This window comes from Orbicella faveolata, unplaced genomic scaffold (genome assembly GCF_042242905.1).
Source record: "Orbicella faveolata isolate gen_17 unplaced genomic scaffold, um_ofav_v1 contig_1, whole genome shotgun sequence".
NCBI classification, from domain to species: domain Eukaryota; kingdom Metazoa; phylum Cnidaria; class Anthozoa; order Scleractinia; family Merulinidae; genus Orbicella; species Orbicella faveolata.
This window is the reverse complement of record NW_028301536.1, coordinates 36,568,907-36,586,813: the sequence shown is the minus strand read 5'-3', so window position 1 is coordinate 36,586,813 and position 17,907 is coordinate 36,568,907. Positions and strand designations below refer to the sequence as shown.

The following is a 17,907-nucleotide window of genomic DNA, read 5'->3' as shown; positions in this document are numbered from 1 at the left end:
CATTTGGGTATTGGAAAGGCAAACGTTATGTTTGGTACAGCTTGCGACCAAGGTCTTGTGGTATATTTTGGAGTACAGCAGAGCTTACGCGCAATCTATGTTCCGTTACTGGCCGCATAATACTGAAGTAATAAAGCAAAACAGATAAATCAAACCGCTCGCTGTTTGAAAATCAACCGATCCCATTACTACCACACTTTGCTCGAGCCGTGGTTATCTGGTCCTCTTACAGTTTACCTGTTGCAGACGTTTGAGGGGCGATTTGCGGGACTCGAAACGCACGGTAAAACGTCCGCACTAGACGAAGTTATTTCTGTCACGTCAGTTTGTCCTCATACTTCTTTTGGCGTCGCCAAACGAGTTCAGATATTCTGCTCTCAGGGCGTGGGAGAAAACAATGTGCAAGGCAAATAGATTTAGGACTCATCTACACTACGCCGGAGAAATTTTAAAACGGGGCTTTCACTGTGAAAACGCATCAATTGTTTCCTGTCTTACTTCGCCGGAAAAAATTAAAAACGCAACAATCACCAGTCATATTGGATTTGTGTTTGAGTAAAACTCGGTCAGGGAAATCACGTGATTATCGTGACGTCATCGTTTTCGAAAAGCTCCTTTTTCAAAATGTTTTCCGTCCACCCTAAAACGCAAACCCGGCGTTTTTAGTGTGGACGGTAAGCCTAATTGTAGAGGTAAAGCGACCTTGTTTCAAATTTCTCCGGCGTAGTTTGGACGGGGGATTATACTTTAGTCGGCACTCAGTGAAAACTGCGCTAACTTATCAGGTTTTAAAACCTATCCTGATATCTGGGACAATTACATGTAACATTTCGTCGATCGCTTTTATAAATTGGCGAATTCCGAATCATCGTCAAACAACAAAACGATTTTTTTTTTTCATTTTCTTTTATTATCAAGCCAAAAGCACCTTTGTTAATACGAAAAAAGTCTACTGCTTCTCCTGTTCATCTATAACTTCGACTGAATTATCAAAACAAAAACAAAAAAACATGAAAGTACCAAAACCACAATCGTTGCTATATCACCAACTTCAGCCATGCATGAAGCAAAGCAATAGAATCACAACATATTCCCGAACACCAAACAAATTCGAAATTACTTCTTAAAAGCTAACTAAGATACCGATAGTATCCCTCGTTTTAAACAAACACCAGTCCACCGTGATTTGTTCACGTAAAGACGAACTGAAATCAACAGAATGAAATAATCACCTTGCAATTTTTTTGGTCACTTTAACAAATCAACGCGGCAATTACAAAATCTAATGTACCAGACCGTTAAGACCGATTTAAGATTTGATTAACTTGTACAGGAGAAGTGGATACTGGTAATAATCCGCTTTTTTACCCCTTATTTAGCACAGCAAATAAATCAAAAATGTTCAAATCCAGTTCATTGTCCATTATTTCCGTATCAGTCGTGATTCAGTTCAAAGGAGGTACTGTGGGTTCCGAGGCGTGCGTGGCTTAGACTACCATCAGGCTAAACGCGTGATTGACACTAACGTTGGACGTTCTCCCAGTGGCGGTCACTATCACATTATCAGCAGTTCCGGAAGTGGCGGTGGATTTTGCAGAAAAACGGACGATTAAGAAACTGGAACGGTTCTGGTGAACACGGACTGCAGACATCAACATGGAAGCGGTGAATATCGACGACTCTTGGACCTTCAAGTCGAACATCTCAGTCGAGCCAGTGTTGTAAACCAAAAACATCACCATTGAACTTCCACGAATCGGCACAGTAAATTCATGGCTGGCATACCGAACCCGAATTAGGGTGTGACTCGGGTGGACAATGTTGTGGGAGCTTCGTTCAAAGTCGAAATTCTTCTTGGTCCTTCCTCTGAGTTTGAGCCTGAAGGGAACCGTGGGAGTTGCGAAAGAAGCTGAGAAATGGGCGCCACTTGTACCAACTGGACTGACAGAGGTTGTGTTCAGAACTGCGCCATTTTTGCTCAAAATGACAAGGCTTAGTGAGGTACTACGGATCCTGTGGCTTGCCCTCACTATCAAGATGGCATGAGCGGGAGTTCCTGTAGTGTCAGAAACAACATTAGAAATTTAGGTTTTGCTGCTCTTTATAAACGATTCAAGGCTAGTCTTGGCAGGTAACGTCGATTGGAAAGTTCATTACCTGACGAGGAAACCGCGCGTAAAAAACCGATATCGCACGAATCGCGAAGCGAAGGGTGAAATTTAACTTTGAATTCACGAGTCAGGTTATGAATTTTCCTTGAATCGCACAGCCTTCTTTTTAATGACAGAAAGCTCGTTTTTTTAGTTGTTGTCGGTTTTGTTGTCGCTCCAGTGCAGTATCACGTAAAGCCTCGCTTTCAAAAGTCGAAATTCCACGCTGAATACCTCACCTAAGTAACCAATAAGGGTGCGAGAATTCTCTGAGCTTTGCAATTCTACATAAAATATTTCGCCGGCAAAATCAAGGGTGTGTTTGATTGACCTTTTTTGGTATAGGAATATACCCCACTAAAGCTATTCCGTTTCCATGTCATTAAGGACGGTGCCAACTAAATACAAAGTTTTTTTTTTTGCGCCAGTTTAGGACCATGCGGAAAAGTACATCTTTGCAGGGGCTATTGGAATCCACAACCAAAGCAGTTTAAGGCCTGGGTCAGGAATGTAAAGTAGAATTTTGGTTGGGCAGCTATGTCTCTTGATATATTTGTTTCACCAAGGTGAAAATTTCCCTGATTATGAAACTCGACGTCCTGCCTTGCCTAAACATATTATCTTGATCACGTGACCTGTCACGTGACCATTTTCTTATTTCGTAAATCGGCGAATTGGTGGCGAATTTTAATTCTATTGATCAATAAATGAGCGTTTTTGATGCAAATGTAAATGGACTACCTTGCTACGTTTGGAATGATCTTGCCTGATTTTGTTTTTAGAAGATATAAACGATCAAAAGTCGAATTTTGTGGAAAAAAAAGACCTTTAACCCTGTAAAATTTCTCTGCGAAAGGGGGACGGTCATTCCAAACATGAGAGGATGGAAACAATTGATCTGCATCTAAAACGCGTTTTTGTTGGATTATATTACCAAAACCTGCCACCAATTCCTCAAATATATATTTTTTCTTTTCTGAGATAATTTGCCTTGAATCTCAACAAAGATGCTGACGTAAGCATTTTTTTGAAAAAGAACGAAGAGATATTTTTTCACAGATTTCCTTACAATTCGCCTTTACACACAGAAATGCAAGCACGTTTATAAAGATCTTTCAACTACATGGCAAATGGTAACATAAAAACCACTTTTGGTATGTTTTTAATTACAAAATCGCCGCAGCAGCGCTTTTAGCGTCTCTGGCAGCTCTGGTTTAGCCAAAATACAGTGTAAGTACTTTTTCCTCACAACCAGAAACTAATCACTCGTTGAATAGGCTTGCAGCTTCCACTTCATAACATAAAATGTACGGATAGCTGCGCTTTCCGAGTTTCATTTTTTCCTGTCACGTCCCCAGTAAGTGGAACATTTGCGTCTCGCATTTGGTTAGCGCGCGCACTACGCCAACTGCAGGTATGTGTTTACAGCTGGATTTTAGTATGATTTTTTACGGAAAACAGCTAGTTTTACAGATAAAGGAAGTTAACAGTAGGTAGTTAACGATATGCTGCTATTCTGGTGTTCCTGGTTCAAGTACAGGTTCATTAAACCTGATTCGTTCGCGGCAAGAAAATTTTGCCCTCATGGTAGTCGCGTACTTAGTAGCGCAGCGCGCGTGTAACCGGTTACATTTGGAAAGACTCTTTTATTTGCTAGTACAAGGATACATACCGTTGAAAGTACACCTCTTTTGTACTCTTGACACTGTCGGAGCATGGTTGATATTGATAAACAAAATGATTTCGAGTGTAATTCGGAATTAATAAGCACAACTAAATTAAATTAAGCACAACTAAATTAAGCACAACTGAAGTAAAGTGCACGTGTCCATAGGGCAACTCACGGCATCTCCTGCAGACCGTGCTGGTAAGTACAGGTTTTGGTTGGCTGGTTTGGTTTTTGGTTGGTTTATAGTGATGAACTATTGAGATGAGAGAGAGCAGCAAGGGTTCTTATAAGTACTTTATGAATGTTAGGAATCCCGCCAACACAAAAATGTTTTCCTTGGCAACAGTGACTCTGCCTTTTCTCAAGCTCAGTATCCAGCCAAGGTAATGAAGCTCCCTCCAGGGCTGGAATGGCTAGGCTACTCCCTCCCTACTCCCTTTGGGGATAACTGCAGTTGCCGCTTTATCGCCCAATGAATTAACGGACAGTCAAATAACATTTAACTTAACTACTCACCAGTAAGAGGATGGGATATGGGCAAGGGGCTCATCCTCTTGCGAGGAATGACAAAAACGAAGTCGAAGTCCACGTTTGTCTTGCTGAATGCCTTGATCACGTAAGAGTATTTACCAGCTTCTGGTGAGACAGTCAAGTTCCACATTCCCGGCCTGGGATGATCTATCTCGAATATCGCGCCTTTGGCTAAAGTGGTCTCTCCTGAGCTGACAGGAACCCCTAGTGGATCCTTCAAGTCAATCGTGGCTCCAGTGTTTTGGGTTGCGACAGAGACAATGACCTTCTCCATGACGTCATCAAAGGGAAGTTGGTATTCTGAGCCGCCACTTCTTTTCTTCCTTCTACTTTGGCCTCCCCCTGTTCCAGTATCACAGCTCGCGGAATGGAGTAAACTTTTTGTAATGCTTGACATCTTTGCGAGGTCATTGCTACGCTTGGGAATTTCAAACATCTGACCGCAGCTCTCCGAGGCAAGTTCCTCAAATGGCTTGTAGGAAGCCTGGCCACACAGTCCTGTGGTAAAAAAATATACACTTACACTCTTTGCTAAAGCTATAAACTTCGCGAGATCTAGCTCGTCTTCATCGTTTGCTGTAGCGTCAGTGAAAACGAACAGCGGTGAATTGTCTCGAGCACCTCCATTCAGAGCACTTATGATTCCACTGAAGGCTCGTTCGGGACAGTCGCCTCCTCCAGTCGCCGAGAGATCTTTGATTGCCTTTACAAACTCCTCTCCTTCCCCTGCCTTCTTGTACGTAACTGGCCCAGTTTCTGTACAAGACAACGAAACATGTAAATCTCATTTTCGTTACTGCAAGAGACGCGGTATTCCTACATAGATTAGCCATGGATAAGCTATGTCAGTTGTAGTCTTGATAAGACTTATCTTAACAATAATTACATGAAAATGGAGCCTTATGAATCCTGTTTCTTTTCATATTGGTAAACAATATACTATATCAGGTAGGGAATCATCTGCGGTCAGTAGAGCTGTTAGATCTGAGAGATGCTATAGGAAAGGATATTCTTCGCCTAAAAATGCTTAATACAATATCTTTCAATACAAATTCTGCCAATGCAATACATACCCGGGTCATTAAAAGGCGAAAGGATGTAGTCAACCTCCGTTTGTTGTCTGGGATGATCGACGATACCTTTAGCGATGGCTTTGGCCGTTGCAATTACATCCGACATGCTGGCAGTAGTATCAATAGCAAACATCAAGGTCACTTTCTCTTTAACTCCAATCATCTTTTCAAAGACAGCAGGACCTACTTCTTTCTTGATTGTGTCCATGTACTTCTTCACTGCACTGCGGACGGCACAACGCTTCTCCCTACGAGTCTTGCGCTTCTCGATCTCAATTGCTGTATACAAACCATGACCAAGGGCCTGTTGGATGAATTTGTTGTTGCCATTTTTTGCAGCCAGTTTGATGTATTCTTTGATCTTTTCAAGTCGAAGTGATGATGGACTATAATAGCGCTTCATGGCCTGTGCGTCGTAAACGGATTTTTCAATGTCATCCAATGTTCGCAAGAAATTATTCGATGGTGTACTTGGTTTCGCACTAGAGTTCCCTGTTAACAAAAAGAAAGACCGTGAGAAAATGGGAATTAACACAAAAATTCATCAGGGCAGACAAAAAGCCTCTTACTTTGCTCTAACGAATGGTTAACACTGGAAACGTCAGCTTCACAAACTCGCTATGGAGGTTTATTTACCCTTATGAACTTCCCGGCTGATACTTAGCTAACTGACTCACTTGCCCACCGAGGCGATGCAGCACAAAAACATCTGAAGAAATTAATAATTTTACCTCTCGAAAGAGTTTGGCTTTATGTTGCGAACAGTTTTTGCTCGAGAAGAGCCATTAATTGAATGTCTGATTATTAGCAGATTGCTATTGATTATAACAGGAACCCAAATATGGTGGAGAATGACGAGAAGACAGAGAAGAGGGCAAAAGGTTTTCACATGGTCTTAAAAATCAGGACAGAACTAAGAAAAAGACACATTATAGATACCAGTGATATACGAAAAGGAAATGTTCGAGAAAATTCATGTTATCATGAGTGGACAGAAAAGATGCTAGAGACAGCAAATGCTTAGACATTAGAAAAAGCGCATTTTAAACAGTGAAAAGACATTACAGATGATAGAGACGGTAAGGATGGTATCTTACAAAACTTAGACAGTCAAGGGAGAAGAGATAATGGTACGAAAAGAAAACATGGCACAGGTAGTAACAGTAGTAAAGACAGTTAATATGGTAGACGCACCAAAGATGGTGAACGCAGTTAATGTGGTAGAGATACTACAGAAGTTATTGGATATTAAGGTGGTAGAGATAGTAAAGGTGGCAAAGACAGTGAGAATGGTGAAGACATTGAAAGGGGGTAAAGATTGTTAAGGTGGTAGAAACAATAAAGGAGGCAAAATAAAGGTAGTAGATACAGTGGTAGAGACTGGAGGTAAAGAAAGCAAAGATGGTAGAGACAGCAAAGTTGGAAAAGAAAGTACAGAAGGTAGAGACATTAAAGGTGGTAAAGACAGTGACGAAAGCAGAGACACTAAAAGTGATAAGGAAAGTTAAGTCGGTAGAGAAAGTAAAGGTGGAAAAGAAAGTAGAGATGGTATAGAAAGTAAGGGTTGTAAAGGCAGTAAAGGTAATAAAGACAGTGAAAATAGTAGAGACTGTACAGGTTGAAAAGAAAGTAGGGATGGTAGAGACAGTAAAAGTGGAAAAGAAAGTAGAGAACGTAGAGACAATAAAGTTGGTAAAGACAGTTCAGATGGGAGAGACAGTAAAGGAGGAAAAGAAAGTATAGATGGTACAGAGAGTAAAGGTGAAGATGGCAGAGACAGTAAGGGTTGAAAAAAAAGAAGCCATGATAGAGACAATAAAGTTGTTAGATACAGGTAGGATGGGAGAGACAGTAAAGGCGGAAAAGAAAGTGGAGATGGTAGAGAAAGTACAGGTTGTAAAGACAGTTAAGATAGTAAAGGTAGTAAACGTAATAAAGGCAGTGAAAATAGTAGAGACAGTGCAGGAGATAAAGAAAGTGAAGATGGTACAGGCATTAAAGGTGGAAAAGAAAGTAGAGAAGGTAGAGATAATAAAGGTGGTAAAGACAGTGGAGATAGGAGAGACGGTAAATGTAAGAAAGAAAATGAAGCTGGTAGAGACAGTAAAGGTGGAAAAGAAGGTAGAGATGGTGCAGACATTCAAGTTGGTAAAGACAGTTAAGATGGGAGAGACGGTAAAGGCGAAAAAGAGGATAGAGATGGTACAGAGAGTAAATGTGGTAAAGACAGTGAAGATGGTAGGGACAGTAAAGGTGGAAAAGAAAGTAGCAATGGTAGAGTTAATAAAGTTGATAGAAACAGGTAAGATGGGAGAGACAGTAAAGGTGGAAAAGAAGGTAGAGATGGTAGAGACATTAAATGTGGTAAAGACAGTGAAGATGTTAGAGACATTAAAGGTGGAAAAAAAGTAGAGATAGTAGAGACAGTAACGTTGGTAAAGACAGTGAAAATTTTAGAGAAAGAAAGTAGAGATGGTACAGACAGTAAAGTTCATTATCATAATCATCATCATCATCATCATCATCATCATCATTAACATCATCAACAACATCATCATCAATGCTATTTAGCCTCCCTATCGAGTAGCATTGCTGCTAATGGTAAAGTGATAAAAACGGTTAGGATGGTAGAGAAACTAAAGGTGGAAAAGAACTTAGAGATGGTAGAGGAAGAACAGGTTGTAAAGACAGTAAAGGTAGTAAAGACAGTGAAAATAGTGGAGACTACAGGTGGAAAAGAAAGAAGAGAAGGTAGAGACAGTAAAGGTGGAAAAAAAGTGGAGATAGTACAGACAATAAAGTTGGCAAAGACAGTTAAGATGGGAAGACAGTAAAGATGAAAAAGAAGGTAGAGATGGCACGGGGAATGAAGGTGATGAAGACAGTGAAAATGGCAGAGACAGTAAAGGTGGTATGGAACGTGGAAAAATTGTAGAGATAGTAAAGGTGATAAGAACAGTATAGATGATAGAGAGTTTAAATGATCTAGGCACTCGAGCTTGTAGACAAATAGAAAATTTGGAGATCGTAGAGATAGTGGGGAGCAGTAGAGACAGTGCTAAGGGTAGAGATAGCAAATATGGTGGACATAGGAGAGTTAACAAAGGTAACAGAGATGGTGGAGACTGTAAAGATTGCAAAGATAGCAGAGCTGGAGGAGACAGTGGAAAATAATACAGACAATACATGTAGAGAAATTAAAGATTAATTGTAAAAGTAGTGGAGATGATAGATACAGTAGAGATGGTGGAGATAGTAGAGATGGTGTAAAACGTACAGAAAGTAGATACAGTAGAGATGGTAAAGACACTTCATATTACAGGAGACACGATACAGACACAAGATTGTAAAGACGGTGGAGATAATAGAGACAATAAGGGTGTGAGGGAAAATAGATTGTAGAGACAGTAGAGATGGTGGAGAGAACGTTGAAAAGAGGTGCCATTTTAGAGACAGTACTAACGGTGGAGAAAGTATAGATTATAGAGACAGTAGAAATGGCAGACACACTTTTAAAGCCTTTAGAGACAGTAGAATTGTTAGAAACAGTAGAGATGGTGAAGACAGTAGACATGAAAGATCTTAAAGATGTTACTAGATGGAAGAGACAGTAAACGATTGTAGAGATAGTAGAGATGGTATACACAGCACCGTTGTTAGCTGTAGAGCTTAACCGAGAGACATCAGAAATGCGAGAGACTTAGACGAAAAAGACAATAAAGAAATTTAATAAAGTTTTATTTAAGTATAGAATAGAAAACTTTAGTCATTAGCCACGAAAAAGTGCCCCTCGCAAAAGCGCAAAACCTTACATGAAATTGGTTACGCTATACATGAGAGAAATGTTAACGTTAGTAATGGAAACCAATGTAAAGAAGGTTGGGCGATATATGTAATAGCTGTTATAATTACTAGTAGTGCAGTAAACTAATAAAGTACTTAATTTAAAGCAAAAAAAAAAAAAAAAAAAAAAAAAATCCTGATAAGAGCGCACTTCAAGGATGGAGAACTTGGTCGCCTGAAGAATTTCTTGAACGGCCTGGATTAAACTCGCTCATTGTTTGGAAAGGACGTGGTCAAGAACGGTGGTAAGTCTGCGGAATTTGTTGCTCGAGTTTAGCTGATTTACCCTGACGGAAATTAATAACTTCCATTTTTTAAGTGAGCCCTTTGAATGTCAATGGCCGTTCTAGCGTAAATAGTCCTTCGCTTGTTTCGATCTCAGTTTATTTTCCCCCTTGAACTAATTTTTGTCATCAAGGGGCTTTTGCTAAAGTAGGGTTAGGGGTCAGCTAGCATATATTTTCTTTTGATTGAAACGTCAGAATGTTGTTGAACTGGATGAAACAGAAAAATGTTACGATCAAAGCAACTTATCTGATGAACGCAGAGAACGTGGTGACATACCGTTAAAACCAATGTGCTAAAGTTAATGTAAAGTTGTGAATAAGCCACTGTCGTCTTGTCGTTACACTTCTGTCCCCTTGACCCCAGAGTGAAGATATACTTTTTCATCCACGCCCGTTTGCGACACGCGCGCGCGCGAAAGGAAGTTTGCGCATCCGGCCCCAAAAGACTTGAATATAATCTTTGATCCTTATGGCAAATTCAGTTCACGCGCACAAACAGAACAGAGAAAAAGACTGAAATCAATAGATAAGGAAAAAATATATATATTTAAAAAAACTAGTATATTTCATATAAATCGCCATACACCTTATTTCAAAATGGCGGCCAATTTATTATTCTTTTGTTTGCATGTTAATTAGCCCTCTTTGCCTCATTTTCACTTCAAAATTCTTTTGTATTTTGTACATGTTGATGAGGCAAAGAGGGCTAATTACCATGTAAACAAAAGAATAATAAACTGGTTGCCATTTTGGAATAAGGTGCATAACAAGAAGCTAAACCATAAACGCGGCAGTGCCGGCTTTTTCGTCTTTGAAATATATACCACCATACATGTACAGGCAAACGGATCTATTTTCTCTCTAAATTAGAAACTCAACGAAGTAAGCAATCCATTCATATCTAAATTCTGTCCAGTAAAGGCCGTTAGTAACCTTACACCCACCAAAAACAAACAAACAACGATATAATAACAAGTTCGGTTAGATCAATGCGTGTTATTTGAGGTGCCTTTTTTTTTTTTTTTTTTTAAATTCTATTTGGGCTTTGCCATTTAAAAGACATAATTACAATACAGTACAAAAAATAAAATAACAATACAGTGAAGAAACGAAAAAACAAAATACTACAAAAACTAAGAGGAAAAAATTAATAACAAGCTGTATTTAAAACATTCATTTACTGCACTGCGTTAAAGTAAAACATTAGGTGCCTAGGGTCAAGATTACAACATTCAAGATAAAAAACGTGATTTTTGGTGTCGTTGTTGTTGTGTATCGGTGTGACTACTATGAATGAAATACAAATAAAAACGGCTAAAAAAACAAAAAAAAAAAAGTTACGTGTACATAAATATGCAAGGCATCAAGACAGCCAAGACAGAAAGTTATCCCACTTTTTATAATGATTTAGTAATATTCCCTTCTCTTTTGCATTATATATTCTAATTTATAGGTTGCTTTTAACTTAGTTTTGAAGACTAAAAGTGATGGGATAACTTTTAAAAGCTTGCACTTATAAATAAAATATTTATCAAGCAAAAGAATATGATTCACTAAAAGAAAATCTTTCTCAAGGTCAAATTTCCCAAAAAGAATACCTAACAGTGATGCATTAAGAACACCTTTGGCATCCACTGCAATCCAAGATAACAGTTCTTTCCAAAAGAAACTCGATGACTCACAAAAATACAATAAATGCTCGAGGAATTCCTCCTCTGCATTGCAAAAGGCAAATAAAGGGGATTCTACCATTTTGAACCGGTGAAGTCTTTTATATGTGAAAATAATCAGGTTTAAAATTTATATTGGAATTCTCTTAGTTTGATGTCTAACGTAGTTTCAAAAGTTAAAGAATACAACTTTTTCCAGTCAATGGTAAGATCAGGGTATTTACTTAAAATTTTAGCTTTCGCAGTGGCAGGAGCTTGCTTCAAAGAGCGAAATTCGTTGTAGACCAACTTAGATGTAACATTAGCGAGGTGGATCGTTTTACCCGCAATTATTAATTCAAAACAAGTTTGATCCATAGGAGAGGGAGCACAATATGGGTTTGTTTTAATTATAGAACGCCATTCCTTTGGGATAGTATCAAAAACACCCATTAGGGCAAAGGAGTAACAAAGGGAAAAAGAGGAATTCAGAATTTTGTCACTTTTGAGAAAAACACCCTCCCTAGAAACCAGGTCGCCAACCTTAAGAATTCCTAAATTATAGAAAACCGACTGAAAGATGGATTTACCCTCACTTAAAATATACTTGTTGTTCCAGATAATTTGATTCATTAACCCTTCATAAGATGACGAGTCGTAATTTGTTATAGAAGACCAGGCTTGCAAACACTGTCTGTAGAAGATGGGAAGAGCAATGGATAATGTCCGATTATCAAAATTGCATTGAAACAAAAATTTCCCACCCACTATAGGTGCCTTGCTAGAATATGTCTGCCCTAAGTCTCGCAAAATCAGTAGGGACAGGTCTTAAAGACGGTCCTCCAGCTGTAATCACTTTAGGATAAAAACGCACCATCTCAGGGGCAGCTTTCAGCATTTCTTTTAACGATCACACAACACTTGTGGCACTGTACAGCTGATCCTTCATTACTTCCTGTGCTGAATAACTTGTCAAGCTGTGTTTAGGGGCGATTCTTTTTCTACTTCATGTGATGTTAGTGACACGGAACTCGCTGCTACCTTTGTGTTTTTCTTCTAAATCCTGTGAGAACAGGGCTGTATTCCTTTGAGCCGGCTGTGGGTGTAATTCTTTCCAGTTAAAATTAATGTTGATGGCACATGGCTGGGCGCTTCATATGTAGACTGTGATGTAAGATACCTTAAACTATTTTTTACCATTCATGACGTACAGCTAGTGCTAGTTAGCCTGCTTAATCAATATTTAACTGCTTTGGTCTAGTTTCAATTTTAGTTTGAATAAACGTTCTTTTTAATGCTTTCCTGTCAAAAGTGATACAAAGTAGTTTGAAGAAAACTTCCTGTCAGGACGTTTTTATTTCTTGATAAAAATTCTACGGGATTTGTCTTGCCACGGCGATTCATGACGCTTCTTGGCATAAGCGATACCTCCTCTTGGTAATACCATTTGACTGGATCGTGCAAAGGGCCTATTCAACAGAAAAACCGTCGGTCGTTTCACCCCTTACCGGCTCCTGAAACTTCCTAAAAGAAAAACTCGCTTTTATAGATGGCACTTAGGCAAAGTTTTCATCTTTGCCGACCAAAAAAAAAAACACAGAAAATTTCAACCGACCCGGAAAACAAAACTCGGGTCAAACTGAGTAGGGTCGCACTGGGGTAGAAAAGTGCCAGTGATGACAACTGAAGTGGACCAGATGTACGTTTATCCACGTGTTGTCGGAAAACAGGAGCTTAAATTCCCGAGAAAAACCCGACAAAAAATGCGTCCCGTTGCAGAATTGCTTTTAACTATCGCAGTGATACCTTTGTTTTTCATTCAGTTGAATCGGCAATATTTCTTGTTTGTCTTTTGTATGATTTATGAAAGAAGTGTTAACGAATGTCTAACTATTTTGACTGCCGCTATGACGAGAGCGAGAAATCGACGTCAGCAAAGGATACCATATGTCTGGTCAGTTCCTTGCGCAGTAAAGTCCTGATTCGATCTTCATAACTTCGATCCAACGATACCCTAATAATTTTTTCGTCAGCAGCTTCGTGTGATAAGAAATACATTTAACCGCATTTTGAACATGTTGGGCCACCGTTTACTACAACAGTCAATCAAGTTTTAGAGATCCAATCGTTGCCTCTTCAGGAGTATAAATTTGCCTGCGAGGATATACATATTGGGATATTCAGCGCTGCCACCCAAAAAAGTGAGGAACTGCGACAGATCGTAATGATCGTAAAATCCACGTCCGTCCTTGGCAAAGAATAAGCGCGAACTGAGGCAATATCGCGCGCTTTTTAAATTTTATCGCAAATGTTCTGTTAAATTTTTTATTCACGGATAAGCGTTGACAGTTACCGCTGTGATTCCCATTATTCAGCTGGAGTTTTCTGAAATCTGCCTGCCCCACCCAAGCACTACAGCGTCTTTGATGTTTTTGCCGATTTTCAAGGTTTCTGTCAACTGGAAAAGTTGGAGTCTCACCAGGCAATGTCCCCCGATGACAGATTTTGGCCACAATGTAAACAAATTCTCGCAGAGAAAAAAAATGCCAAGTGCGATCCATGCCTAGCGTATTTTTATCTTAAACTAGGGGTGGCGAATGGTCCTTCAAAAACTCTGGGTCTGGCAAAATTTTCGTCGAATTTCACTTGTCTCGCAGTCTCGTCTTTTTAGCGGTCATGAGGCAGGCCGAAGGGTCTTTTGATTTTCGATTTTAGCAGAGCTTTGGACAGCCAGTTGATTAAGACGATTTAAAAAAATAAAGAATTTCATTACAGCAGCAAGCTGTGATGCAATAACTGCCCTGTCCCCAAGAGTCCTTGACTGGAATGAAGTGCCCATCAGAATGGGTGCCCATGGTGTTGTGGGCCTAAATATAACACTCGAAAATCAGAACGCAACCGAACCATTAACCCATGTAGCAAGCGCTTCCGCAGTAAGGTGCGAAGGAGTAAAGTCCGTGCTCGCGTTGTTTCGTCGACGAAGCGCGACAGCGCCCGTCAATATAGCGCATAGAAACAAGGCAAGGGAATACATTTCTTTTCAGTTTTTGAATTTCAACTGACTTACATCAATACGAATTGAATCAGGCAAAGTTCTTTGCATTCAGAAGTAGGCTCTAAGAGCTCTTTGATTTCGTTTTAGAGATATTGAAGTTTTTTTATTATACAAATTAGGAAAGTGATCACGTCATAATAGGTGCAACTAAACCGTGAAACACTGAATCAAGAATATCTTTAGGATATTGGAGCAGTGTTCTTCAAACTTGGCACCAGAAATGTAAATCACAAAAGAAACAAAATGACACCTGTTGTGCCGCTGCCATACTACTTGACTATGATAAAATGTAACGCATATATTCTTTATTTTTAGGCTTCTCTGTTTTCTTTGATTTCTTCATCTTGCCATCAGCTCTTATTTTACCTTTTTCTTCTGATAAAAATGAGACAAAATTGAAATAAACAAATAAATACGACAAATACTGTGCTTAATGGCTGTTAATCAAATAATTAATTTGATTTAACTTTGTTTTCCAGAAGAAATTAATGTTTTGAATATTAACTATTATTTACTGCATGTAGCTGGTGGTTCTGATTTGCCCACTTTCGACGCGATCGAAAGCGATCGAGTGTATTTTACCTTTTTTGCCAGCTTTTACCAACTTGAGCAATCAATCCCAGCTAAAACAACCATCAATGCAGCTTGCGGCCTAGAGACCTTTCATAGCCGGCTAGCTATAGTAACTTATAGTAATCAGTAGTATCTAAGCTGGATGAATGATGCATGTAACGGGACCTAACTGGCCAAATTGAAGGACTGTAGGCCGGGATTGGTTTTACTGATAGACTAATAACGAATTATTGGCATATTGATAACTATAAATATTTATAGAGCAGCTGACTTACGTGATTCGTGCTTTCGCTGGCGATGAGAAGGAGAAGACTGGTTGGGGATTTCGGCTTCCTTAAAGGATTACATATCCTGCTGGCAGGGCTGCTTCGATCTTTCCAAGGAAAGATCGAAGCGGCTCTACTAGCAAGTTATGGTTAACATGAACGCTTCCAGCGGCTTCCACTGAGTTCAAACGCGCCCGCGTGTTGTTTTTGACGACCTTGAGACAAATGGAGTCGTAAGTAGTGACAGCGCGTCAGTAAAAAAATGAGCGGGAAACGACCAAGCTCAACCCCCTAACCGGAAATTAGGTCATGGCCACGAAAGCAATAAAACTTATAAGCTGTTGACAGGTTTGCAGATCTGATGTCTCGTACAGGCGTTTACGACAAAAGGCTCCTTTGTAAGACTTCTGTACAAGCACATTCTAACTCATTTTCATAGCTCTCAACTAAATCTGGGCCTCGAATTTTAAGAGTCTCAACGTCTCGCTCTCGCACTCGCACTCAAGAGAAACACGGTCTCGGTCCCGCGATCTAAAAAAGCACAATGTCTCGGGCACGCAAAGAAAAACGCCAATCTCGCCGTCTCGTAAAGTCTTACACTTACCTTTCGCAACCCCTTAGACTACAGTTATCAAGCTTTCTTGTCATGTATCGTTTGTTAGGGTTTTATTGAAACTGGCGCGCGTACGAATTTTTTCCCGAAGGACACCCGCGAAGGTAGGAAGTAACCTTAATGTGATAACTTCATTTTAAAGCTTTTCTCATATTCCATCGGTCCTTTCTGGTTTACCCTAGTGAGAGTATGCAAGGAATGCCAGGAAAATTTCCTACGCTTTTTTCCTTGGTACCTTCAGCAAAAGGCCCTGTGCGTCCCGTCACACACGTTAGCGCTACAAGGCTTCAAAAGAATTATTAAAACCAGATTTAAAGCAATTGAAGTATCGGTTTTGGTAAAAGCACTTACACATTTAAACCGACTATGAAGTAGCTATGAAGTCATACAATACCTCCAGAACCAGACGCGTAAGACAGTAAGGCAGTTCTTGTATCATCCAAAGCATGCACATGATATTCCTGAGAGGAAACGAAGTTACAGAAGGATAGAGCGAACGCCAGACTGAACAAGGTTATCTTGATTCTGAAAAACAGAGGACGATTCTGTGCCTCCATCATTGAACGGTGGCCACTCTGTAGCTTGTGATTCAAAGATTTGTTTGCATCTGCAACACGATATCCCCCAAAATTAACGTCTAGAGTTAATTGTCAAAACGTCTTAAATTAACCATAGTAAATATCAATGTGGCAAACAAGCGGTTGGCCATGTGAACATGTGGAACGCGGACAGTGCTAAACTCGTGTCATGTGATTTTCCAGCACGAGGTTTTCTGTCAATTGCCCCTCGTATCATGAGTGGGGAACAAAGAGGTAAGAATAGACGCTATTTCCTATGCTTAGAGTATATAAAAAGTGATCCCGTGATGAAGAATTAATGATTGTGTGATACGTGAATCTCTACCGTCGGGGAAGTTGCTTCACAGTTTGTTCACAAGTTTGTTGAGCTTCCAACTTTCTGGCAAGATGCAATCCAAGATACGTTACAGAGAAGAGTTCGACAGATGCAAAATCCATCGCATGGATAAGATTTGCCTCGAACATGGTACATTTGAGGAATTTGCAACTGCTGTGCTGCAAAATTTGGCCATCCGCCCCAAGAGATGTTTGTCATCGAGTGATCACGTTTGAATCACGTGAATGAAACCAACAGTGCGTGAACGGTCTGGAAAAAGGCCATTTCAACAGACGTCTGGGATCAATAGTTAACGATTAGATTATGAGCTCGAGATTTCTATGAGTTGAAATCGAGAGCGAATAATCTAATTGTTTTAGTAGAATTCTTACTAAAATTTACTTCAAATAATGGTTTCCAATTATTTCTTAAGGTATTATTAAACTTTGCGCCTGAAAAAGATCGCAAGGATTGAATTGTCTTCTACTATTGAAGTTGTGTGCGCCCACGCATCAGTTTTTTCAATAATTTCAACTTTTTTAAAAGTCAAGAAACCGAAAATGTCCTTCGTTTAGACGTCTCAGGAATTTAATCATTCATTTGCATCAAAATTTTCCTTCAAAACCTTGGAAAAACGAAAAAAACGTCGTCATTCCCTAGACTACCTCCAGCCATTGCATACTAATGGTTGATAGTGTTCAATGGCTCAGCCAATCAAATTACAGCATTTGTATTAGTATACTGACAGAATTCTACTAATAGCTATTACTAGAATTCTACTAGTTTACTAATGCGAATGCTGCAATCTGATTGGCTTAGCTACTCGCATACTATCAGCCATGAGAGTTCACCACTAAATTTTCTCCTATTCTTATTGGTTTAAATTGATCACGTAACGCGATAGTGTTCATCCGCGGAGAGACACTTTCATCCCATAGCGCCCGTCCCAGGAAAATACCCGGATGGATAGTACTCGTCCGTGAAATATTTCTGTAAACAAGCGGGCTTATAGACGGTAAACAATTGAAATTGTATTTTAAAGGGTTTTTGTTTGTTTTCTTTTTCAAATTTTACATTTGGCTTTCACGGCTTTCATCTAAAAATGTTGAAAAATTCGATATGATTTTTGTACTGACGCACGGAAGAAAATTTAGTGGTGAACAATAAAGACAATAGAGCGTTTATGTCTCGGAATTATCGGTCTGATAGTTGCCCCTTGGAAATTTGATGTTCTTAAAACAAATATTTTAAAGCAAATATGCTAGTTTTAACAACATCAAATTTCCGCGGGGCAACTATCAGCC

General features: G+C 39.5%; 1 protein-coding gene across 1 annotated transcript; it reads right to left on the bottom strand.

Annotated features, from left to right (window-relative positions):
* Positions 1 to 887: 887 nt before the first annotated feature.
* On the bottom strand, positions 888 to 16,354 carry LOC110044938 (von Willebrand factor A domain-containing protein 7-like). Its single transcript, XM_089274571.1, has 4 exons — positions 16,104 to 16,354; positions 5,424 to 5,915; positions 4,336 to 5,106; positions 888 to 2,056 (listed from the first exon to the last, which is right to left on the bottom strand). The coding sequence occupies exons 1-4, from the start codon at positions 16,267 to 16,269 to the stop codon at positions 1,488 to 1,490; spliced, it is 1,998 nt and encodes a 665-aa protein (XP_089130697.1). The 5' UTR covers positions 16,270 to 16,354; the 3' UTR covers positions 888 to 1,487.
* Between the last annotated feature and the right edge of the window lie 1,553 nt (positions 16,355 to 17,907).